This window comes from Callithrix jacchus, chromosome 19, assembly GCF_049354715.1.
Source record: "Callithrix jacchus isolate 240 chromosome 19, calJac240_pri, whole genome shotgun sequence".
Taxonomy (NCBI): domain Eukaryota; kingdom Metazoa; phylum Chordata; class Mammalia; order Primates; family Cebidae; genus Callithrix; species Callithrix jacchus.
This window is the reverse complement of record NC_133520.1, coordinates 51,824,798-51,851,586: the sequence shown is the minus strand read 5'-3', so window position 1 is coordinate 51,851,586 and position 26,789 is coordinate 51,824,798. Positions and strand designations below refer to the sequence as shown.

At 40.0% G+C, this 26,789-nt stretch overlaps 1 protein-coding gene across 8 annotated transcripts in view; it reads right to left on the bottom strand.

Moving 5' to 3' along the window:
- PCNX2 (pecanex 2) overlaps window positions 1–26,789 on the bottom strand; it is a 309,710-nt gene that overhangs the window by 206,580 nt on the left and 76,341 nt on the right. For 7 of the 8 annotated variants that reach the window (XM_035280793.3, XM_035280794.3, XM_035280799.3 and 4 more), the window contains exons 13-15: window positions 22,987–23,158; window positions 13,863–13,973; window positions 12,617–12,708 (exon numbers count right to left, since the gene is read on the bottom strand). The exons of the other annotated variant lie outside the window; for it this stretch is intronic. In XM_035280793.3, the coding sequence (XP_035136684.3) occupies window positions 12,617–12,708; window positions 13,863–13,973; window positions 22,987–23,158 (375 nt within the window). The remainder of the gene's footprint in view (window positions 1–12,616; window positions 12,709–13,862; window positions 13,974–22,986; window positions 23,159–26,789) is intronic. 8 annotated transcript variants of the gene reach the window in all.

Genomic DNA, 26,789 nt, shown 5'->3' with positions numbered 1-26,789 from the left:
TCGCTTGAACCCAGAAGGCAGAGGTTGCGGTGAGCCAAGATCACGCCATTGCACTCCAGCCTGGGCAACAAAAGCAAAACTCCATTCAAAAAAAAGAGTTCTGACTGTAATAATAAATATATTTTAGTCTGTATTTATTATGTACACTTTTGCATATAATTATGTATGATTTTAATATTATTGATATTGTAATTTATTATCAAATTATACTAAATGATAATTTATATTTTATTAATTATATTTTATAACTAGTATAGATAGATATAAACTAGTATAATCCCTAGTACACAATAACTTCTCAATAAATATTCGTTGGTTTCATCGTTCTTGAAATGAGAAACTCTAGAACTGTATCAGAACTCAAAAAATGTAGAGAGAAAAATTATGAAAAAGAAAGGAGACATGAAAGACAGCTGAAAGTTAAAGTCTGTGAAAAATTAAATCATGTGAAAAAAATCAACGTCATTAATCAAAAAATTACAGAGAAACGTTTCCTCTAAATAGAGTCTTCAATATGAAAAGTGAAAATGGGCATGGTGTCGCAGAAAACTTAAGAAAGAGAACCATGCCTAATCATAGTCCACTAAGCTCTTTTAAACTTCAGACTGTAGGAAAGAATTCTATAAGAATCTCAAGAAAGAAATTTAAGTTAGTCTTATTGTGTTTCTCCTCAAAGCTAAACACTAACAAGCGATGCCTCCAATTCAGATGTAGAAATCCACAAGTGTCCTGCTCACAGCCCGTCAACAAGAAAAAGGCAGATGATTTACAAAAATCTCAACTTTAAAATGACTATAATTAATATATTAAAGAACCTAGTGGCAAGATGGACAACATGCATGTGCAGTTGAGTAATTTCAAAAGAAAAATGAAAACTATCTACAGACATCAAATAGAAATGTTGGTTCTTTGGTTACTTTATGACAGGACTAGACACAGCAGGTGAAAGAACTGGTAAACTTTGAGGTAGGTCAGTAAAATTATTAAAACTGAAACCCAAAGAAGAAAAAATAGTGGAAAAAAGACTACAGCATACAAATGATGTCAGACAATATGAAACATGTAACATGTATATAATTGGAGGCCCAAGAAGAAAAGAAAAATAGAATAAGGCAGAAGACATATCTGAAATAAAAATGGCTAAAGTTTTCCAAAACAAAGCACACATCAAAACAGTTCAGAGAGGCCGGGCGTGGTGGCTTAAACCTGTAATCCCAGCACTTTGGGAGGCCGAGGAGGGTGGATCACGAGGTCAAGAGATTGAGACCATCCTGGTCAACATGGTAAAACCCCGTCTCTAATAAAAATACAACAAATTAGCTGGGTATGGTGGCGCATGCCTGTAATCCCACCTACTCAGGAGGCTGAGGCAGGAGAATTGCCTGAACTCAGGAGGTGGAGGTTGCAGTGAGCAGAGATCGCGCCATTGCACTCCAGCCTGGGTAACAAAAGCGACATTCTGCCTCAAAAGAAAAAAAAAAAAGTTCAGAAAATTCTAAGTAAAATAAAAAATAAATGCCATACACTTAGTCACAGCATTGTCAAATTGCTGAAACCAAAGACAAAGAGAAAATCTAAAAGGCAGTAAGAGAAAAAGAAAAATTATTGACAGAGAAACAAATACTGAAATACCAGCAGATTTTTTAAATCTGAAGTTAAACAAAAGAAAATAGAACATGTTGAAGTACTAGGGGGAAAAAGCTTTTAAGTAGAATTCTGTACCAGTGAAGACATCCTTCAAAAGTGGAAGGAAAATGAGACATGTTTCAGACAAAGACTGAAAGTTTTACGACTAGTAGACCTGTAACATTCTTCAGACAGAAGAAACATGATGGCAAGCAGAATGATAAATCTACAAAAAGAAATGTACATTGTAGAAATTATTTTTAAACATAATGTAAATGAAACGTAATTTTAAAGATTTTAAAATATCTTTATGAGACAACTGACTGCTTAATGAGAGTATAGATGAACACATATTTCATCCGAAGAGATCAGTCAAAACAAATATTACTCTATGAAAATGTTCAATAAGAACATGAGTTGTTTTATATGAGCTCTTTTGGAATATTAAGAAAACACTTTCCAACTCATTTTATCAACCCATTACATAATGGCAAAACAAAACAAAGCATTATAAGGAAAGAAAAATTAGAGAACTAGAAGCTTTATGATCATAAACATCAAATTTCTCAATAAAATACTGGGACATAAAATTGAGTAATATATTTAAAAAGACAATATGGCATGACCAAATGGGGCCCATCCTTTAAATGGAATGTTGGTTCTACAGTCAATTTATGTAATTCTTCCTATCAATAGATTTTTTAAAAAATCAATATGGTCTCCTCAATAGATGCAGAAAAAAACAGTGGCAAAATTTAACATCATTTATAATGACAACTCTCAGCAAATTAGAAATCTAAGCCCAATAAATGGAATCTAGAAAATTTTCATAGCTACTCTCGTACTCAATGGTGAAAGACTTTCCCCCTAAACTTGGGAGCAAGGCAAAGATATCTGATTTCAGCACTTTTAGTCAAGATTGCTCTGGAGGTCCTAGCCAATGCAATAAAGCAAGAAAAGGAAATCAAAGGCATACAGGCTGGAAAAGAAAATAAAACTGTGTTTATTGACAGACATGACAATCTATGGTAGACAATCTCAAAGAAATTACTAAAAAGCTACCAGAACTAATATGTTAGTTTAGCCAGCTTGCAAGATACAAGCTGAAATATTAAAACAGAAATTGTATTTTGTATTATTTAACAATTGAAAATTCAAATTAATAAAATACTATGCCTTTTAAAATAACATATAATGCACAAAAAGGTGCAAAAATTGTAGGCTGAAAGGTGCAAAATATTTCTGAGAGGAAGTAACAAAGACTGTGTTATATGGAACAATATACCATGTTCATAGATCAAAAAATACTGTTAAGATGTCAGTTCTCCTCAAATTTATCTACAAATTCATCATAACCCCATTCAAAATTTTTGCAAATTTCAGTAGAAATTGGCAAACATAGCCTAAAGCTTACTTTTAAAGAAACATGTCCTTTAATAGTGAAAACAATTTTGAAAAAGAAGAATAAAGTTGGGAGACACACTATCTAATTTCAAAGAATATTATATAGCTACAGTAATCAAAACAATGTAGTACTAACATAAAGAAAGACATACAGAGCAATGAAATGATTAATTTTTGGTCCCAAAGGTTCCATGGTAATTCGATGAAGAAAAGTTGGTGTTTTCAACAAATGGTACTAGTAAATCTCAACCTTCACTTCATGTCATATACAAAAATTGACTCAAAAGAGATTTCAAATCTAAATATAAGAGCTACAAGTATAAAACTTCTAGTACAAAAATATTTGTGACCTAGGGTTAGGTAAAGTTTTTTAGGTAGGATATAAAAAATATAAACTATAAAATAAATATTAAACTATAAAATAAGTATTAGATAAATTGAACTTCATTATAATTAAAAACTTCTGTTTTTCAAAATATACTGTCAAAAAAATTAGAGGACAAGTCACAGCCTGAAAAAAATGTGTGTAGCATATATCTGATAAAGGACTTGTATCTAGATTATCTAAAGAACTTTTATGTCTCAATAATATGACATACATGTAATTTTTAAATGGACAAAATAATTTAGCATATGTTTCATCATGAAGTTATACAAACGTCAAACACACAAAAAGACGCTCAACACTATTCATTATCAGAGAAATGCAAATTAAAGCTACAATTAGATACTGGCTCACAAGAGAATGGATTTAAAAAAAACTGACAGTAGTAAGTGCCAGCAAGAATCTAGAACACTCGGAAATCAAAGATTATGTGAGGGTAGGGAAATGAAAAATAGTACAGAAACCGGACAACAATTTGGCCATTTCTTATAAGGTTAAATAAAAACTTAACATTTGATCTAGCAATCTCACTCAGGTATTCACTCAAGATAAATAAAAAGTTTGTGTGGAGAGGGGATTGACTACAAGTGAACATGAAAAAATACTTCTGGATTGGGGAACGGTTTGTATTATGATTGTGATGGTGATAAGTTGTCTGTATACATTCGTCAAAATACATTTAACTAAAATTAGTGGATTTTACTGTATATACATCATGCCCTGACATAATTCATTCCAAAAGAAGCTTCAAAGATAGAAATCTGATGAATGGTGGCCAGAGGTTGGAGGTGGGGGAAGAGACTGACTACAAGGAATTCACGAAAATTTTTTGAGTTGGTGAAATGCTCTAATAACTGGATTGTAGGATTCTTTACTTATTTATTTATTAAAACTAACCAAACGGGACATTTATAAAAGCTGAATTTTAACCTGACCTTTTAAAAATTAATGAACAAGCAAACAAATAATTCCAGAACACAAAAGAGCAATATACTAAGGCGCCTGCAGAAAAACACTTATGACCCCAAAGTTGTATAGGCAGCCATTTTACCAAAAGACAGTGGAAAGATGTTCTCGGAAGTACAAGGGCTCAGAAAATACCCATCCAAGTACTTTTCCTGAGTGAAGTACCTGGGATCCTATGACTGAATAAAGTAACGTAAGTCAAAAGAAAGAACATCAGAAACACTTATTAGATAATTGTTGGTCTACCTGATAGGATAAACGTGGTAACAAACAGGGCCACTCCAAGAACATTAATTACCTTTCTGTATTAGATAAATAAACCTTCCTCCCAGGCCCTTCCCCTTTTTTTCTTAAAGAAAATATCTATATGGCAGGAACAGCTGGAGAAACACAAAGAATTACTCCACTGATTACTGTGAAATACTGAGAGAGAAAACTGTTGAAGTCATTCTCTTTCACAAAGGGAAATAAACAATTGTCTTTCTGCCACTGACACTGATCAGTTTAATAGGAGTTAAGTTAATCTTTTAAAAAATCAAATTAAGGAGAGGGGGACTCAAGATGGCGCTGTGAGAACAACCCAGAATTGGAGCCCGCGTTGAATTCGCAAACGGTGAGTCAGTGCTGCATTTCCAGACTGATCTTTGTTGCCCACAGAACGGGGAAACTCCCAAGTATAAAAAGACACGGGACGCCAGGCAGTAGGTCTGCCTGGCGAAGCCGGCAGCCGGGGCGGCGGCGGCAGGCCCTACCCAGCAATCCCCACAGGGCGCGCTTGTCCCGGTGCCTTGTTGAACCGGCAACCTGAGACTTGAGAGGGCTGGACTTGAGACTGAACGAGACTTGCACAGTAGCCCAGCCCAGGGGATTGCAGGGACAGATCGTTTGGGATACCCAGTGGGACGAACAAAACCGCGATTTCAAACTATCCCGGGCAGACGGTCCGAGACGCTCTGTGGGGGAGGGGCGTCCACCACTACGGAGGCAACCTGCCCCAACTGATATACACGCCCACTGCTGAGGCAGCCAGCCGTTGCCGAGGCAACCCGCCCCAACTGAGATACACGCCCACTGCTGACGCAGCCAGCCGTTGCCGAGGCAACCCGTCCCTACTGAGATACACGCCCACTGCTGACGCAGCCAGCCGTTGCTGAGGCAACCCGTCCCTACTGAGATACACGCCCACTGCTGAGGCAGCCAGCCGTTGCCGAGGCAACCCGTCCCTACTGAGATACACGCCCACTGCTGACGCAGCCAGCCGTTGCCGAGGCAACCCGTCCCTACTGAGATACACGCCCACTGCTGACGCAGCCTGCCGTTGCTGAGGCAACACGCTACAACGAAGAGACTCCGCCGCAGGGCGAGGCGGAGACCACAGCAGAGCCGGCAGGAACAGCGCGAATCACACAACAGCAGGGCGGAGCCTCGGCAGCCAAACAGTGGCTAGTCTGCCTTTGAGCTGCGCAGGACACCTGATCGGACATCCAAAAATAAAGCCCAAACCCCTCAACACAGAGCATTTGAGAAAAAAAAAAGGGTTGTTTAATGAGCTGTGTTGCAGCAGAATCAAACATAGCAGCCTAACAGCCCTGAATGAACAACAGAGTGCACAGCTCAGCAATTAAACCCCTATAAAGTACAAACTGTCTCCTCAAGCAGCTCCCTGACCCCTCTATATCCAAAAGACTGTCATTAGGCAGGCATCATCCTGGGACAAAGAGAGCAGAAAAAGAAACTGGTAGCATCCCTCGCTGTGCCACGGCTACTAGAGGTGCACCCCAGACAAGCAGGGTCTGGAGCGGACCTCAACAGTCGTACAGCGAAGGGGCTAGACTGGTAGAAGGAAAACCAAGCAACAGAAATACTTCATCATCAACATTCTGGGTGTCCACTCAGAGACCCAAACGAAAAGTCAGCAACTACGCAGACGACCAGCGGACAAATCCACAAAGATGGGAAGAAACCAGCGCAAAAAGGAGGAAAACACCCGAAACCAGAACACATCACCTCCTAGAAAGGACCAAGACTCCTCACCAGCAAGGGAACAAAGCTGGACGGAGAATGACTGTGACGAAATGACGGAATTAGACTTCAGAAGATGGATAATGAGAAACTTTTGTGAGCTAAAAGATCATGTATTAAATCAATGCAAAGAAACTAAGAACCTTGAAAAAAGATTTGAAAAAAGATTCGAGGAAATGATAACAAGAATGGATACCTTAGAGAGGAATATGAATGAATTAAAGGAGCTGAAAAACACAATACGAGATCTTCGCGAAGCAAACGCAAGTTTCAATAGCCGAATTGACCAAGCAGAAGAAAGAATATCTGAAGTCGAAGACCAACTCAATGAAATAAAACGAGAAACCAAGATCAGAGAAAAAAGCGCAAAAAGGAATGAACAAAGTCTCCAAGAAATGTGGGACTATGTGAAAAGACCTAACCTACGTTTGATAGGTGTACCAGAAGGGGACGAAGAGAATGAATCCCAGCTGGAAAATACTCTTCAGGACATCATCCAGGAAAATTTCCCCCACCTAGCAAGACAAGCCAACACTCAATTGCAGGAAATACAGAGAACACCACAAAGATATTCCGCAAGAAGAGCAACCCCAAGGCACATAATCGTCAGATTCAACAGGGTTGAAATAAAGGAGAGAATACTAAGGGCAGCCAGAGAGAAAGGTCGGGTCACCCACAAAGGGAAGCCCATCAGACTCACAGCAGATCTCTCAGCAGAAACACTACAAGCCAGAAGAGAGTGGGGGCCAATATTCAACATTCTTAAAGAAAAGAACTTTCAACCCAGAATTTCATATCCAGCCAAACTGAGCTTCAGAAGTGAAGGAAGAATAAAATCCTTTGCGAACAAGCAAGTACTCAGAGATTTTGTCACCACCAGGCCTGCTTTACAAGAGCTCCTAAAAGAGGCACTACACATAGAAAGGATCAATCAGTACCAGCCATTCCAAAATCACACTGAATGCTAAAGAGCTTCAACATAATGAAGAATCTACAACAACTAACAGGCAAAACAGCCACTTAGAATCAAAATGGCAGTATCAAATTCACACATAACAATATTAACCCTAAATGTAAATGGACTAAATGCACCAATCAAAAGACACAGACTGGCAAATTGGATAAAAATCCAAAACCCATCAGTGTGCTGTATCCAGGAAACCCATCTCACATGCAAGGATACACAAAGGCTCAAAATAAAGGGATGGAGGAAGATTTACCAAGCTAATGGAAAGCAAAAAAAAGCAGGAGTTGCAATTCTCATCTCTGATAAAATAGACTTTAAAGCAACAAAGATCAAAAGAGACAAAGAAGGCCATTACATAATGGTAAAAGGATCGATACAACAAGAAGAGCCAACGATCCTAAACATATATGGACCCAACACAGGAGCACCCAGATACATAAGGCAAGTTCTTAATGACTTACAGAAGGACTTAGACTCCCACACAATAATAGTGGGAGACTTTAACACTCCACTGTCAATACTAGACAGATCAACCAGACAGAAAATCAACAAGGATACCCAGGGCTTGAACTCAGACCTGGAGCAAGCAAACCTGGTGGACATTTACAGAACTCTCCACCCCAAATCCACAGAATACACATTCTTCTCAGCACCACATCACACCTACTCAAAAATTGACCACATAATTGGAAATAAAGCACTGCTCAACAAATGCAAAACAACTGAAATCATAACAAACAGCCTCTCAGACCATAGTGCAATCAAGTTAGAACTCAGAATTCAGAAACCGACCCAGAACCGCACAGCTTCATGGAAACTGAACAACTGGCTCTTGAATGTTGACTGGGTAAACAACGAAATGAAGGCAGAAATAAAGAAGTTCTTCGAAACCAATGAGAATGAAGACACAACGTGCCAGAACCTCTGGGACACATTTAAAGCAGTCTCTAGAGGAAAGTATATAGCAATAAGTGCCCATATGAGGAGAATGGAGAGATCCAAAATTGACACCCTATCGTCAAAATTGAAAGATCTAGAGGAGCAAGATCAAAAAAACTCAAAACCCAGCAGAAGACAAGAAATTACTAAGATCAGAGCTGAGCTGAAGGAGATTGAGACACGAAAAACCCTTCAAAAAATCAATAAATCCAAGAGCTGGTTTTTTGAAAAGATCAACAAAATAGACAGACCACTAGCCAGATTGATTAAAAAGAAAAGAGAGAACAACCAAATAGATGCAATAAAAAATGATAAAGGGGAAATCACCACAGATTCCACAGAAATTCAAACCATCATCAGAGAATATTACAAACAACTCTATGCGCATAAACTAGTAAACCTGGAAGAAATGGATAAATTCCTGGACTCCTGTGTCCTCCCAAGCCTAAACCAGGAGGAAGCTGAAACTATGAATAGACCAATAACAAGGTCTGAAGTTGAGGCAGCAATTAAGAGCCTACCTCACAAAAAAAGCCCAGGTCCAGATGGGTTCACAGCCGAATTCTACCAGACACACAAGGAGGAGCTGGTACCATTCCTTCTAAAACTATTTCAAACAATCCAAAAAGAGGGAATCCTTCCCAAATCATTTTATGAGACCAACATCATCCTGATACCAAAACCCGGCAGAGACCCAACGAGAAAAGAAAACTTCAGGCCAATATCCATGATGAACATAGATGCAAAAATCTTCAATAAAATATTGGCAAGCCGATTGCAACAGCAAATCAAAAAACTTATTCATCATGATCAAGTAGGATTCATCCCAGGGATGCAAGGCTGGTTCAACATACGCAAGTCTATAAACGTAATTCACCACATAAACAGAACCAAAAACAAAAACCACATGATTATCTCAATTGACGCAGAGAAGGTATTTGACAAAATTCAACAGCCCTTTATGCTAAAAACCCTCAATAAACTCGGTATCGATGGAACGTATCTCAAAGTAATAAAAGCTATTTATGACAAACCAACAGCCAATATCATACTGAATGGGCAAAAACTGGAAGCATTCCCTTTGAAATCTGGTACTAGACAAGGATGCCCTCTCTCACCACTCCTATTCAATATAGTACTGGAAGTTCTAGCCAGAGCAATCAGGCAAGAAAAAGAAATAAAGGTATTCAAATAGGAAAGGTGGAAGCCAAATTGTCTCTATTTGCAGACGACATGATAGTGTACCTAGAAGACCCCATTGCCTCAGCCCAAAAACTCCTGAAACTGATAAACAACTTCAGCAAAGTCTCAGGATATAAAATCAATGTGCAAAAATCACAAGCATTCGTCTACACCAATAACAGACTTAAAGAAAGCCAAATCAAGAGCGAACTGCCATTCGCAATTGCTACAAAAAGAATAAAATACCTTGGAATACAACTCACAAGGAACGTAAGGGACCTCTTCAAGGAGAACTACAAACCACTGCTCAACGAAATCAGAGAGGACACAAACAGTTGGAGAAACATTCCATGTTCATGGTTAGGAAGAATTAATATCGTGAAAATGGCTATACTGCCCAAAGTAATTTACAGAATCAACGCTATCCCCATCAAGCTACCATTGACTTTCTTCACAGAACTGGAAAAAACCACCATGAACTTCATATGGAACCAAAAGAGAGCCCGCATAGCCAAGTCAATTCTAAGCAAAAAGAACACAGCGGGGGGCATCACACTACCGGATTTCAAACTATACTACAAGGCTACAGTAATCAAAACAGCATGGTACTGGTACCAAAACAGAGATATGGACCAATGGAACAAAACAGAGGCACCGGAGGCAACACAACATACATACAACTATACAATCTTTGATAAACCTGACAAAAACAAACAATGGGGCAAGGATTCCATGTTTAACAAATGGTGTTGGGAAAACTGGCTAGCCATGTGCAGAAAGCAGAAACTGGACCCCTTCCTGACACCTTACACTAAAATTAACTCCAGATGGATTAAAGACTTAAACATAAGACCTGGCACCATAAAAACCCTAGAAGGAAATCTAGGCAAAACTATCCAGGACATAGGAGTAGGCAAGGACTTCATGAACAAAACACCAAGAGCATTGGCAACAAAAGCCAAAATAGACAAATGGGACCTAATGAAACTCCACAGCTTCTGCACGGCAAAAGAAACAGTCACTAGAGTAGATCGGCAACCAACAGAATGGGAAAAAATTTTCGCAGTCTACCCATCTGACAAAGGGCTGATATCCAGAATTTACAAACAACTCAAGCAGATTTACAGGAAAAAAACAAACAAGCCCATTCAAAAGTGGGCAAAGGATATGAACAGATACTTTACGAAAGAAGACATATATGAGGCCAACAATCATATGAAAAAATGCTCATCGTCACTGGTCATCAGAGAGATGCAAATCAAAACCACATTGAGATACCATCTCACGCCAGTTAGAATGGCGATCATTAAAAAATCTGGAGACAACAGATGCTGGAGAGGATGTGGAGAAAAAGGAACACTTTTACACTGTTGGTGGGAGTGTAAATTAGTTCAACCATTGTGGAAGACAGTGTGGCGATTCCTCAAGGCCTTAGAAATAGAAATTCCATTTGACCCAGCAATCCCATTACTGGGTATATATCCAAAAGACTATAAATCGTTCTACTATAAGGACACATGTACACGAATGTTCATTGCAGCACTGTTTACAATAGCAAAGACCTGGAATCAACCCAAATGCCCATTGATAATAGACTGGATTGGAAAGATGTGGCACATATACACCATGGAATATTATGCAGCAATCAGAAATGATGAGTTCGTGTCATTTGTAGGGACATGGATGAATCTGGAAAACATCATCCTCAGCAAACTGACACAAGAACAGAAAATGAAACACCGCATATTCTCACTCATAGGTGGGTGATGAAAAATGAGAACACATGGACACAGAAAGGGGAGTACTAAACACTGGGGTCTATTGGGGGGAAAAGGGGAGGGCCAGTGGGAGGGGGAGGTGGGGAGGGATAGCCTGGGGAGAAATGCCAAATGTGGGTGAAGGGGAGAAGAAAAGCAAAGCACACTGCCATGTGTGTACCTACGCAACTGTCTTGCATGCTCTGCTCATGTACCCCAAAACCTATAATCCAATAAAAAATTAAAAAAAAAAAAAAAAAAAATCAAATTAAGAAATGTCATGTGATTTATATTAAAAGCACTTTGGAACATATATTATTTCTATTTCCTCCTTTACATTCAACTTTTGCTTTATCGAAGGAGTACTTGTTGTTTAAACTGTTAAACCATAAGTCCAGAAATGTGCATAATATTGATTTATTTTTTACTGATGAAGATTTCTCTGAGGACATTACATATGCTATAATTTTTAGACTTAATGGGCACTCTACCGTTCTATAACACTGAAAACAAATAGTAGTGGTCCCCGCCTACACAAACCCTGCCCTAATTCCTGCTTCCTGAAGGCAATGACACAGCTGTTTCTTCTCCATATTTACCTCCATATTTTCAAATAAAATACTTGTTTTGCTATTTCTTGTTGTTTTTTATTTAATTGAGAAGTTATTTGCTGACTTTCTAATATGGAAGACAAAATTTAGAGCTCCTCCATCACACTTCACCTGCCCCATTCTTCCACCAGAGATACAGCATGATGCTTACTCAGATTATTATATAAATATGCTTCACAGCTGAGCCAGTACCTACAATAGATAATGTTTCTTGGCTGTGACAACTTTGTGTCTTCCTGAAGTTAGCGTTTATCTTGTTTTCTCAGCATCTTAGGCTTCCCTTGCTGCCAGGCTAGGTTTCCATTTTCTCCTTCTGGGTAAGTCTACAGTCCATCTGTTTTCTAGATTCTAATGTTTTGTGGCTGTCATATTCTCTGTTTTCTGGTCCATATAGCTTTATGCAATCGTATCCCTTTATTGTCTCTTGAGTGGTATTTCAGGAAGTGAAGGCAGACACATGGGTTCTGTTGACCACCATGTTAAGGAGCGGCACCTCCCAGTATTACTAACTGATCTTGGCACAGAAATCTGCGGGGGGGAGGCCAGGCCAGAAGGTGAGGGGCATTCCCCATTAGGGCAAACCAGGCATCTTGACCTGTCTTCTAACACCACTGAGGCCTCACTCAGCCACACCATCACTCCCTGGTTTGCACAGATCCTATTTCTCTTGTAATTTTGGAGAAAACATTTATTTTAAAAAATAAATTAACTTAATGAATTGAGAAGAAGGATGAGGGCCCATGGTCCTCACACCTACCTTCACTGCACTGAAGCAGACTGGGTGAAGCAGGGCGGCAGCCAAGATGCTCCTGGCCACGCTGTAAACAGCTGAGGTTATCCCAGAAACAGCTGGAAGACACACAACAACAGTTCTTTTCTAGACTGGCCATTCTTACAGTAAACAAATGTAAAACAGTGAAGAGAAGGTTGCACATTCACATACAAGACGCCTGCTGAAGAGGCAGAGAATACATCTATGGGATCCATCAAAAGGCTCTGGGTGACTTGGGGGATGGGGGTACAAGAAAGAGGCTACCATTTAACTAAAAATTTAAGAGGAAAGTATTTAGAAATAATGCTTTACAATGTTCTTAAAAGGCTAAGTGAATGTGTCAGAAGAAGGTAGGGAGACCTCACGGTTTACAGTTGAAAGCTGCTGGCCAAGGAAAAGATCCTGGATAGCAATTTCAATCGAATAAAGAGAAAGGAAGAGGAGGGAGGGAGAAGAAAGGAAGGAGGAGACAGGAGACAGGAGAGGGAACAAGCAAGTGTCCCCACGTAGTGTGTGTGTGTGTGTGTGTGTGTGTGTGAGAGAGAGAGAGAGAGAGAGAGAGATGGGGGTGGTAACAGTGATTGCATTATGCACATGATTTCATTTACTCCTTATAGAAATCCTATGAGGTCATCATGTTTATTTCCATTTAGAGTAGAGAAGAGCAGGCTGAAAACAAGCAATTTACATCACACAATGAGATTATATCCACCTTGGTCTGAATCTAAAGTATGACATTAAAAGGGTCAAAGTGATGGTTTGGGGATACAGGTCACCTGTCTCTACAGGTACACACACAATACACAGCACAATGTCAACCCATAGGCTCACACTGATGCACTCCCAGACTTGAGTATGTATGTGCTCAATTATATACACATACGCACAAACACACATACACACACTTATAGCCACTCACACATGCTCACCACACATTCACACAGAGTGTTTTTAAAGGAATAGTTTGAAGGGCATCAAACCTATTCCAAATCGCAGAGAATTTCACCCTTACTTCTGTGCTTATGCTCAACCAAGTTAAGTGGACAACTTCCTATGTAGTTACAGGAAATCTGGACAGGCCCATCATCACCCAGACTGATCCAAACTGAAGTCGTTTAAATGCTCAGGACAAAGAAAATCTAACTGTCTAGCCTCTCATCTCCTGCCCAAGTCTATTCAGTCCTTATCTGAACTCTAGAATCCTTTACAGAATAGAATGTAAACGACTTACCAGAACCGCCAAAAAACAGCATGTCAACTTGCTCCAAAAGATAAATGCAGAAAGTGTTGATTTGCGGGAAGAGCCCAAGGAGGGAAATAGCAGGGAAGCAATATAAAAATACTGAAAATGAACAAACAAAATCAATGATAAGCATATGGGAACTGTGTTGCCAAGGCTCCTGCTGCAGTGCTGTCTCTCTCCCCTCCCAAACCACCCCACTCAGGAATTCTGGAGGCAATCTTAGATTTCTCACCCAGAGGAAACTGGAGGCTGAGATGGAAATGTGCCTGTGGATGCAACAAGGAGCTGATCCTGAGAGGTACTGATGAAAGGAATGCACACAAGCCCTGGACTGAGCAAAGACCTCAGGGGTGGTGAGTGAGAGTAGAATCATCTTCAGTTCGAAAGAGGAGACTTGGACGTGTGGGAGATGAGGGCAAGAGAAAGGAAACTAGGAAAACTATACGAACATAAAAAGACACAGGACAGGCTAAGTGTGGTAGCTTACGCCTGTAATACCAGCACTTTGGGAGGCCAAGGTGTGCATATCACCTGAGGCCAGGAGTTTGAAACCAGCCTGGCCAACATGGCAAAACCCTACCTAAAAAATATAAAAATTGGCCAGTTGTGGTGGGCACTTGTAAGCCCAGTTACTTGGGAGGCTGAGACAGGAGAATCCCTTGAACCCAGGAGGCAGAGTTGCAGTGAGCTGAGATCCTGCCACTGTACTCCAGCCTGGGCAACAGAGCAAGACTCTATCACAAACAGAAAAACACAGGATAGTAATTATGAGGATCTCTTCCTGCATGCGAGAGGGTAGCAAAAAATTGGGGCCAAGGGGTCTCCTTGCTTTTCACTTCTGTAACCTCAAGCACTTGAGTAACTCAGAGTCTATTCCATCCTAAATACCAACTGGAAACTTATAGTTAGCTGAGGGTCTCAAGTAGGAACTACCTGACTGCAGCCCATGGTGATGATGTGACCCTGATTCTAGCGTAGATGGATCACTTGGTAGATAAAGGTGCTCTTGGCTGAGGAGAGGGAGGCTGTGTTATTTCCCATCAGAATGATGCAATTGCACAACTGGAAAAGACATTTATAGTTTATAATTCAGTGTTTCAGAGAACTATTTTGTTAGAGGAGGAAAAATATAGTAGAGCTGCGTTTTAGAGCAACTTTCCTATCATCCCCTCTTGCTTAATTCTACTGAAGCTGGGTTCATAGAAACACAGAAACTCCCATTAGCAGTGCCATAATACATCTGTCTTCCTTCCTGTCTCCGATTATTAGGTCATCTGTCAATGAAGTTTGGTACTGCTAAACCTTAATAAAACTAAGGAAATTTGATTTGAAATTCAATATGCCTGGACATTGGAACTATGCCCTAAAATGTGCAGAAACCACAGTGAACAATGGGAGGAGGATGGTAAGTGAGGGTGTTTCTGCTATTTCTGAAAAATGGGAAATGTTAACTTCCTATAGTGAAGTTGTAAGGATGAGAGTCTTTGCACAACTCATTCTCTGAATGTTTGATTAAAATAGTTAACATTATTGGGTTATTTAAAATAGGCACAATAGCACCTTTGGCCATAAGATGGTAAACAACGTCAGGTGGACTTAGTTCTTGCTTCTCTCTTGTCCTTTTTCTGAAATGCTCCTTGTTTTGGGTTGAATTCTGTTTTCACAAAAGAGGTTTAAGTTCTCTTTTTAAAACTTGTTATACCTGAGTAATGAACCTGCACGTTCTGCACTCTTCGTGGAAGTAAAATTTAATGTCATCAACATGGTTATCTTTGATAACAGGGGCTGTGCTTGGAGTTGGAGCCATATTTTGATACATGTGGTAATTTTGTTGTGATCATTTTTGTGCCAAGATTTCAACTATATTATAAAAAAGTAGAGCACCTGAAAGTTGTTTATTTCTCAATCAAAGCAGACAAAAAGGTACAAATACTGATATGCTAGACATAACTATATAAGATATAATTTCTTTTTCAGTTTCTATAAATGGAGAGATATAAGAAATAAATAGAAATTTAATTACAGAACATATAGTCATAAGCACAGAAATTTTAAACCATAAAACTTCATACAATTTCAAACAAACTGAGAAGAACTTCTCTCTACTTTGGGGTCAAAAAACCCAGCAACGACAATTTTGTTCTATGTTATATCTGCCAATTCGGGATCGGGGCAGAGGGAAGGTCCAGTGAGATCTATTATTTACCTTTCAAAACACAGTATCCCTGTGTGACAAAAACTACACCAAGAATGAAGAACTACAGGGAAAAGCTTAGGTATGGAATATTAAAGGCAAAGTCAAATCTTGGGAGCTATTTGGTAAATCAAGGATAAAGAGGTATTCTGTATAAGAAATTCATTAGCTAATTCAACAAAACCTAGGGAAGTGAAAAGAATTGGAACACAATGAAAAATGGCATGAGGAAAATAAAATGGTAGGAAGTACCCGAAAGTCGTCCCTGGAGATGCTCTGGCTGTGGGTGTAGAATTGGAACTTAATGCAACAATACAGGAAGAACAGCAGTCAACAGGGAGGCCCAGGCACTAGCTCTTCTCCGAAACATATTGGAGGAGGAAAGCTCTAGTCTTTAAAATAAATGTCGTGGAGGTGGAACGGGAGGAAGATGGAATCCATGTGTCTCATCTGTCAGGTTGCAGTGAACGTGAAGGAAACAGCAGCCAAATGCTTGCTATGTTACCAGGGCTTTAGGAAAATGACACTTGAAATTGCTGAAATTATTTTGTCCTTTTTTTACAGAAGTAAAAAATTAAAAAGTCTTTGTGCTGTTCACAATTTTTCCTGTGGACAAACTTTTTCTGTTGTTAGCATACCACTGAGCGCATCTATACTTTTCTCTCACTTCTTCCTAACTTCTTATTTTCCTTAATAATTATAGTCAGTGCAGAAACTTCTGGCACAGTTCCATTTCACAAATAAGCAAAATTCATAAATAAAAATATTGTGGCTTAAGCTTATTTCTTTTATCAAATGTAAGTGATAAATATTACTGCATATAGATGCAGGTTTGGGGGACAAGCATGCAGAATTAAAATGCCACAGAAATAAAACTAAAGCCTAGGAATTCAATGTGAATGTCTTCAATGTGCCCTACCTGTATATTAACTAAGTGTCCTCATATGGACAACTGAGGCCAAGAAGCGAGCCTGTAAACAAGACATAGAAATGGGACATCTGGGTGTTTAGGGAAGGATAAGTAAAATCCAGTGATTAGTTTTAAAACTTCCACTCATCTCCAGAGTTACAATCTCCATCATTGCAGATGGATTATTGTTGGCAGGGATTTATAAACCTAAGGACCAAAAATAAAGCATAAAACTCCCAGATCTGAGAAAAACGAAAACAAAAAACACAGAGCAGAGGCCAATGGATAAAGCACCCATCCAGTGCCTGGACCCGGGCTGGATGGTCTGGCTATTTCATGTTGCCTCAAGTTGTCCCATGCCAGAGAACTCATTTCACTAAGCAACCTACTCTACTGTAGGGCAGCTCTAACCCAAACGGTTCTACTGGCTTCTTTGTACTGAGCTGTAATCCACCTTCCATCTTCTGGAACTAGAATAAAGTCCCTCCCCTTCAACCTGGCAGCATTTTAAGGATCCGAAGCTATTGTGTGTGCCTCTAGCACTCAGGTGTTTCTTCTCTGAGTTGGACACTCTCAATTCCATCACCCAGTTTCCAGAACTCATATAGGCCATGTGAATACACACCCCTCTGGGCACACTCTGACATTGTTACTGCTCCTTTTGAAATATGGTACTAAGAATCAAAGACCTCTTGTCTTTCTCATTCATAGGATAATTTCAAAGCCAGTCTCACTCAGAGGCTTTTGCTGAAGTTACCCGAATGGAAAGTAATGTAAATTCTAGCCAGAGGTGACCAGTCTCTGACTGAGCGCAGGAAATGAGTGCGGACTAATAACTTTCACCTTATTCCTGGGAATGAAAATAAAGAACTTATTTTCCTTATAATGAAAGGAAAAGTGCACAGAGTAATATTCTGAACATATATGAGGAATCATAAAAGAAAAAGAAATTACATAGGAATATTATCCTGTGTTTCTATCTCCTTAATTCACCTGAATTTCTCCTCCTACTGTTCTATGATCTGACATTCCCTTCTTCCTTTGAGATGCTTCTCTCCTTGCATTATACATGACAAGGAGTTTCTCCATCCTTCCCACCTGCCCCATGTCCACCTGACTTATCTCATACCACTGGCTCAGGCATTCAGTCCCTTCGGCACAAGGAGGTAGAAGGAGCTGCTGATAGTGGACTGCCCTCACACCTTGTCTGTCTGTCTCCTCTGCTACCTCCTCCTGCTCTGACAGGGTGATGGTTTCTAAGCAGAAACCAGGAGCGGCAGTGGGTAACCGATACATCACCAGTAAGGCACTGCTCTAAGAAATACTCCGTGTCCCCTAGCACCTGCCAGAAGAGGACCACTTGCACCCAACACAGCCTGAGAAGCACAATAAGTCTATGGGAAACAATGTCACATGGACTTAGTTCTTCCTTGTCCCTTGTCCTTTTTCTTCAACGCTCCTTGTTTTCGATTGAATTATGTTCCCACAAAAGATGTGGAAGTTCTAACTCCAACATTATGAGCTGAAGGAGCTCGTAATGTGATCTTGTTTGGAAATAGGGTCTTCGCAGATAACTGAGTTAAGCTGAGGCCCTTAGGGTACATCTGGGCCCTAATTCAGTATGACTGGTGTCCTTATGAAAAGGAAAAATTTGGACACAGAGGCAGATGTGCATAGAGGGAAGACCATGTGAGGACACAGGAGAAGAATGTCATCTTCAAGACAAGGAGAGACGCCTGGAACAGGTCCTTCTCTAGCGCTTTCAGAGGGAGCATGACCTGGACAACACCTTGAGTTCGGACTTCTGGCCTCTAGAACTGCAAGACAATAAACGGCTGTTGTTCTAAGCCACCCAGTGGGGAGTGCTTTGTTTCAGCGGCTCTAAGAAGCAAATGCTATGAAGCCAATGGGAATGTATATATTGTGTGTCTTCCATATGCCCTGCCTATGTATTAACTAACCGTTCTCAGATGGACTACTGAGGCCAAGAAATAAGCTTGTAAACATAGAGATGGGTCATCTGGGTGTTCAGGGAAGGGCAAGTACAATCCAGTGATTGGTTCTAAAACCTCCACTTATCTCCAAAGTTACAATCTCCATTGTTGAAGATGCACTATTGTTGGCAGAGATTTATAAACCTAAGGACCAAAAATAAAGCATAAACCTCCCAGGTCTGAGAAAAACAAAAAGAAAAAACACAGAGCAGAGTCCATTTGATAAAGCACCCATCCAGAACTTGGACCTGGGCTATAACTGATGGCCATTTCATCTTGCAAACGCTTCCTAGAGCCACTGCACACTTCTTTTGCCTCCTGATAACTCTTTTTCTCCTAATGCTTTTCTTTTCTCCTTGCTAGTTCCTCCATATAGCAATGGCAGCAGATATAGACTACTTACACGCCTTACTAGTTGAGGGAATAGAGAGTGAAGAAGTTCCACAAAAAAGAAATGACTTTAAATTGCCCTTGTATTCCCTCATAAAGTCAGAAAAGTAGTGTAAGCTTCTATCTCTTTCCTTTCTCTCCTGTTTGTTCTAAATTTGTTTCACAACCTTTTCCTTCTCAGTGCAAATTAGTATGTTTAACACATTCATTCCATAGGGATTGCTATTGTTCTATTTATCTTTACCCCAGAAGTTATTTCATCGGCTTGCTGGATTATTTATCACCATTTTTACTTGTCACTGTTGACAAGGAAACAAAAATATATATTAGGCAGAAGCTTGAATCAGGGAAAGAAAATTCCAGTGAAAAAGATAAGAATGTTCCCTCTCCAATCCCTAATGAAATTGATTTTAAAAATAAAATACAGTGAGAATATGCATAGCTAGTAGGACATGCTAGGATGAGGGTTACTGCTAAAAGTAAAATCTTAGGCTTTTACCAATTATTTAAGACAACAAGGTCTTCCCTTTTAAGCTTTAATAACATCTCACATCCCAATGCCATTGTAAGTTTGCCACACTTAGACAGCTACACTTATTCCACAGAGCTGAGATTTTTATAGTAGCAAATAAAAATTCTAAAAACCAGGAAAGAAGGAGAGACCCATGCACAGAAAAGCAATTTCTAAATGGAAGACACATCATGCTCTTCGTGCCCCAAATCTTTCTACAGATTATTGGCAAAAAGCACTCATTAAGTCCCTACTTATTCTAAGGGCTTAGTTAAACGGTCCAAATGGACTATAGCCTTCTCTGACTTATGAATGGGAAGTATTCCAAAAGTTATTTGTACATTCATCTCCTTAGTACTTAAAACAGATTTTTAGCCACACATGGTGACTCACACTTGTAATCCCAGCACTTTGAGAGGCTGAGGCGGGTGGATCACCCAAGGTCAGGAGTTCGAAACCAACCTGGCCAACATGGCGAAACCCTGTCTCTACTCAGAATATAAAAATTAGCTAGGTATGGTGGCATACGCCTGTAATCCCAGCTACCTGGGAGAAGGAGGCAGGAGAATCACTTGAACCCAGGAGGCAGAGGTTGGAGCGAGCTGAGATCATGCCACTGCACTCCAGCCTGGGCGACAAAGATAGACTCCATCTCCAAACAAACAAACAAAAACCCCACAGACTTTTATGTTCATTAATTCATCCTTTCAACAAGTATTTATTTAGTGCCTATAAATGCTAAGGATTCAATGGTAAGAAAGCAGGCAGGGTCTCTGCCTTCTCTGAGCTAATAAGCTAGTGAGAGAGGCATTATTTCAATATCACAGATGTGAGCAGATTGCTACAAAATGGGTTATGGACTATGAAAAGTGTGGGTAGTGAGAGGATAGACAAGGGGGTGAAACTTAGGGAAATGAGGTATTATGAGCCAGCATGGTGAAGGGCGGGGGAGGCCGCAGAACAGCTTCTGAGCAGAAGGAACACAGTGTGTGAGAAGGAGATGAGAAAGGGCCACAGTAGTTATGGCTCCACCTCAAGTCACAAATCCCTGTGATTTGTAAGAGGTGGCACTCTATAGACACTTAACCTACACTCAAGATCCCAGGAAAAGATGACCTCATGGGGGTACCCAGGATGGAGTATGGAGTGCAGAGAGAGAAAAGGCAACATTTTGACATAGACAATTGTTTCATGGACACCTTCCAAAATTATTTTATGCTTTCTCCTTCTCTAATCTCCAGGTCCTTGTGTGCCCTTGAGCTGTGGACTCCAACACTGCTGTTTGCAAAAAGATGACAAGAAAGGATGGCCCTCCAGAGTGTGCAATCATGAGTGAGCGTCTCTGTCTACTCAAACTCTGACTTCTTCACTGAAGCCAATTTAGTGAGGAATATGGGTGAGCTAAGTTATAAAGTAACAAGAATGATGTAAGATCTTTCTTAGTGTGTATGTGTCTGTTCCAACTGATAGGACTGAAAAAAAGGAAAGTAAAAAATATCAGGCTGGGCGCAGTGGCTCACGCCTATAATCCCAGCACTTTGGGAGGCCGAGGTGGGCAGATCACAAGGTTAGGAGATAGAGACCATCTTAGCCCACATGGTGAAACCCCATCTCTACTGAAAGTATGAAAACTAGCTGGACATGGTGATGTGTATCTGTAATCTCAGCTACTTGGGAGGCTGAGGCAGGAGAATTGCTTGAACCAGGGAGTCAGAGGTTGCAGTGAGCTGAGATTGCGCCACTGTATTCCAACCTGGCAACCGAGTACGACCCCATCTCAAAAACAAACAAACAAAAATAATCAGGAAGGATAGAAGCAAATATTCAATATTCTTGGGCAGGAGGGTACTGATTGGGAGATCAAATTATGGATCTTTTTTTTTTTCTCCAACATTTCTGTTTCCTAATTGAACTCAGAGGTTCTCTGAAGCACAGTGCATAACCCTTTGGCATTAAGAAGCTACTCTGCTCTTCCTATGATGTAATAGAAAAGATGTGTTGGGGATGCATAGAAAGGTGGGCTTGTGGTAGGTTGGACATGCGGGGAGTAGAGAGTGAAGAGTTTGCTACCAACGCAGCAGAAAGAGGAATGGGAAGCCAGAGGGTGGGTTGCCTACCAGAGTTTTCACCTAGAAGAAGCATAAAGAAAGCTTATACCATACCTGGGCACCCTCCCTAGTGCCACTAGAGATATTCAGGGGACTGTCATGGAGGTTGGGGAAAAGATGATGTGGGACAGAAGGCTTTGACAGTTTCTCAAGAAATATTTCTAGTCGGCAAGTGAGAGATCCAGCTATTGATGTCGGTGGAAGCTGCCCTTTATTAACTCAGCTGGTCAGCGTGATCACAAACAATGACAAGTTGGCAGGTGTGCAAACCCCTGGATGTCTCTGCAAGAATTCTCACAGCATATGCATTCGGGTAAATACCAGGGCAAACACTTTGCATAATAAGGACAATAAGAGCTGATGCTTGGTGTCCAGCACTGCTCTCTATGTCTAAGTATACCAACTCATTTAAAACTTGCAGTCATTTCTGAGGTGGCCAATAGTTTTGCCTTTATATTACAGTTAAATTTTGCTCAAAGTCATAAACCTAGTGAAGGGACAAAGCTGGAATTCAAATAGCAGTTTGGCTCCAGAGTCAGAGCTCAAAACCATTACAGTATGCAGGTGACTTGTTTAAACAGAGCATTTTATCTCAAATACTGCCTAAACCTTAAGGCAAGCAAAGGGATTGGGAAGACTGGGTGATCTGAGTCTCCAGGACTCCACCTGGACTGAGAACCATGCCCATTCATGCTGCCACTCTGATGGCAAAACCATCCCCAGCAGGCACCATAACAACCGTTCTTCAGATGGGCATTATTATGATGGACATTACAGTACTGTAACTTCCTGGTCATAAATATCAAAATCCTTTAAAAATAATTCCATAGTTCTATCCTTTGAGGCGTGGGCTCCCAGACAGTCTTCAGTAGATGTGCAAGCCAAGAGGAAAATGCACATCTCTTCACCCAATAATCAAGTAAGGAGGCTTAGAAATTCAGAAGACAAAGGGGAGACACACCCCTGACCCCCATATTGTTCCCCACAACCCCGATATTAACTCACCAATTAAGTAGTCCCTAGCTGATTGTAGGAACACTGGAGAGAAGAGCTTCAGGCCATACACCATGTAACTGGGAGGGTGCCTGGCTTTGGCCCCTGTATCAAGAAGCAAAATAAGGCCACACAGCACACAAAAATAGACTGGTCTGCTATATGTTATGATTTGGTTGTGTCCCTAGAAAACAAACACAATTTCTGAATGGTACCTTTTATTTTGATTAAATGACAAAAACCTCATAGTCAATAACTTATGCCATATAACACGTTTTTCCCCGACCACCACAATTCATATACACAAAAAACAAAACAACAAACAAAGGAAAACGAAAAAAGTTTGATTCTTCTTCTGTCAAAGCAGAAAGAGACTATAAAAAACAAGTTATGGCTATCCATCTCAACAAGATTCAACTGGAAACTTAATTACCATCCTGAGAGAAAATGTAGATCTAATTCAATGCTTTCCCCAACAGTGAAACTTCCATTCATCTTGTTCATATTGAGTGCAAAACTAATTTAAACCACTATTTGCTCCACACTTGGGTGCCAATATTAATAAGAAACAGAATTATAATTTGTGGGCTTTAATTTCCTAGTATCTCAGAAAGCAAGACAATATGGGTACAAAGTTATACCTGCAGAAATTACACAAAATGTCTTAGTGTAGCAGAGTGGAATCATTCTGGTTATTTTTTCTTAAGTGTTATTTACACTATGTACATAGCATTTTCCCGTGAGGGGTATCAAATTTTTAGCAGACCTCATCTTATCCCTATACCTATTGTTACGAGGCAAAGTAAAAACATTTTTTATTCTTCTTGAATGGATAAAAAAATTAAGGAGCTTCATCATCATACAATGTCATATATAAGGAACATCATACAACATCAACTTTCCAGGAAAAAAGCCAATAAAAAATTTATATCTCACAAATCATTGCACAATTTATAAGATTCAGGGGAAAAACAATGAAAATGAATTGGGAAAAGTGTCTTTTGCAATTCATGAACTGCCTTGAGTGTAAAAAGTAAAAATTAAAGTGATATGGTTTCAGATGTGAATTTTTAAAGTCACTGCCATGAACATGTTATATTTAGAAATGCAATTTAAATCACCACTGCTTCTATAATAGAAATAGTACTATTCTGAGACCATCTTTTAAGAGGAAGGAAAACACAGGCTGTCCATGGAGGCTGGCTATGTTTGGCCCAGAGTCCAGGCTTAGTCTTGAAGAATACTTGTACTCTTATAAAATTTCCTTTTGAATCCAACTAGGTCATAGATTAATGGATATGAGAATCCTTTTGTTGCATTTTTTAAAATTGAATGTAAAGCCCAAGTTAAATCTAAATGCATTTCTCATCAAGTGAATGGCAAAATAAGTTTTTTGATATAAATAACAACAATGCAGTATACAAATATACATGCATATGAGACATTTTCTCAAACTGTTATGGTTTAGAAAATATAATTAAATAGCTACTTTCTACTTGCTCTGATTTGTTTTCTTTTATTAAAAGTTTAGAAATGCATTATTCTACAAATTAAAAGCCTTTGGCCTTTAACAAGTCTGAGATATTATTTTGAATCTTCCAAGTCAAACTTTACTGGGCATGGGAAGGTTTTCTTTGTATTTGTAATTTATGAAACAAAACTGAAGGCACCATTATAACGAGCCTGCCCTCATCACCATGTTCCTGCTTCACTACATTTTCCCAGCCTGTGTTTTGGGCCCCCAAACCATACTAAGAGCATTTTGCTAATACATGATACGTAAACCACTTCTTATTTATTTATTTTTTTTGAGGCAGAGTCCCACTCTGTCATTCAAGGCTAGAGTGCAGTGGTATGATCTCAGCTCACTGCAACCTCCGTCCCCTCGGCTCAAGTGATTCTCCTGCCTCAGCCTCCCAACTAGCTGGGACTACAGGTGCATGTCACCACGCCTGGCTAATTTTTCTGTATTTTTAGTAGAGATGGGGTTTCACTATGTTGGCCAGGCTGGTCTTGAACTCCTGACCTCAGATGAAATACTCAACCCCACCTCCCAAAGTGCTGGGATTACAGGTGTGAGTCACTGCACCTGGCTACTACTTCTATTTGCCTTGATTCCTGAGAACACCTACTAATAAAATATCCCTGCTCACCAGTTCCTACTTTCACATATGAATCAATCATAATATCTCCTAAGGACTGTTTAATTTTTTCAATAGACAAATTCTAGTAGCTCCACCCACTGAAGTCTGATCATAATCTTAAAAACTCATTTGACTCCATTTAACCTTAAAATACATTATGGGAAGCACCAGTGGAATTCAGCTGTGGAGCATCTTGTGAGTCTACTGCACAAAAGCAGATCTCTGCTCATTTGCATTTTCCATCAGCCCTACCTCCATATGCCATGACCCAAGTGCAGGTCTCAATGCAGAGGAAGAGCAAGGTGAGAGAAACTAACAAAATCTCCAGGTGCATGTGGCTAAGTGACGAAGCCATCCTAACTATCTCTTAGAGACAGTGGGATGGTCAACTGCTTCAAATGTTTTGTTGCTGTTGTGAAGGGGGAAGAAAGATTTTTATTGTAAGGGAGCTAGGGTGTCTGGGAAAACTTGTAGAGGTGTACAGCTTGGTCTCAAGGGGCATGACCTGAGGTCTGTGCACAGCCTGGCCAGGCTCCTCCATTCTCTCTCTCAGCTCTGCTGCATGTGCCAGCTCCAGGCTTCATTCCCCAGGGCAGAAGAGAGCCCCTGACACCTACTGAGTTGACACATGTTCCTGTCTCCCCCACATTCAGAGGTTCAGCAACTATTTTTTTTTTAAGAAAGGATCTTGCTTTGTTGCCCAGTCTGGAGTGCAGTGGCATGATCATAGCTTGCTACTGCTTCCCTCTCCTGACCAGCTACTCTTTTTTAAAACTGATATAAAACAACAACAGCCACAACAGCTAATGTTTGTCTGATCTTTCCTCTATCCCAGGCACTGAGTGTCCTATCTACTTCAAGTGTATTCATGTGGCTAACCTTCAGAGAACACCCTGAGAAGTACATACTACTCTCATTTTGACAAGAGTAAACTGAGACATAAGAATGAAGAAACACCCACAGAAAACAGCATGGCAGAGTAAGGCCTGGAACCCCATTTGCCTGGCTCCCCATAACAACCATGAGAGGCATGCATTTGGCACTGGATTCTCCAGACCCAAGGACTCAGCCTGATGTCACAAAATTTCATTCATAACCATCACTCTTTAAACACAGAATATGAACATTACTCATGTGAAGCAAATTTAGAGAATAAGGAGAGCATCCATGATAGCCTTCAGGTGTCAGTTTTTTCAAAGGACTCTGAGCAGAGAAAAGGCCTCCTTACGTGCAGATGGTGTAGAAAACCCAGACATTCTCTGCCCATTTCTCTGCTGTTGCCCTGTGACATTCCGCCCACATACACTGAACATTCATCACTGCAGCAAGGGCTTGCTATGTTTTACAGTTTCTCACAATGGTGTAGGTTAGTTTAATTAAACATTATTTTTTGGTGGCTGTTGATGATTTCTTTTTTATGTAATTTACCTTTAGCAGTTCACTTGTGCATTGAGAGCCATCCTAAATGCTCGTAATGCTCTTTGGTTCCCCTTGCATGTGAAGCAAATAAGGGCAGCTGGGGGTGGGCACCCATCACCCCACTGTGACCCTAGACAGCAACTATTTTATGATCCACACTTCGTATATACAAGAGAATCCAAAACATTTTAAAGAAAACAGTATGGAAGAGAAGCAGCAGCCAAGGGTTAAATAATTCTCAACAGGTTACTA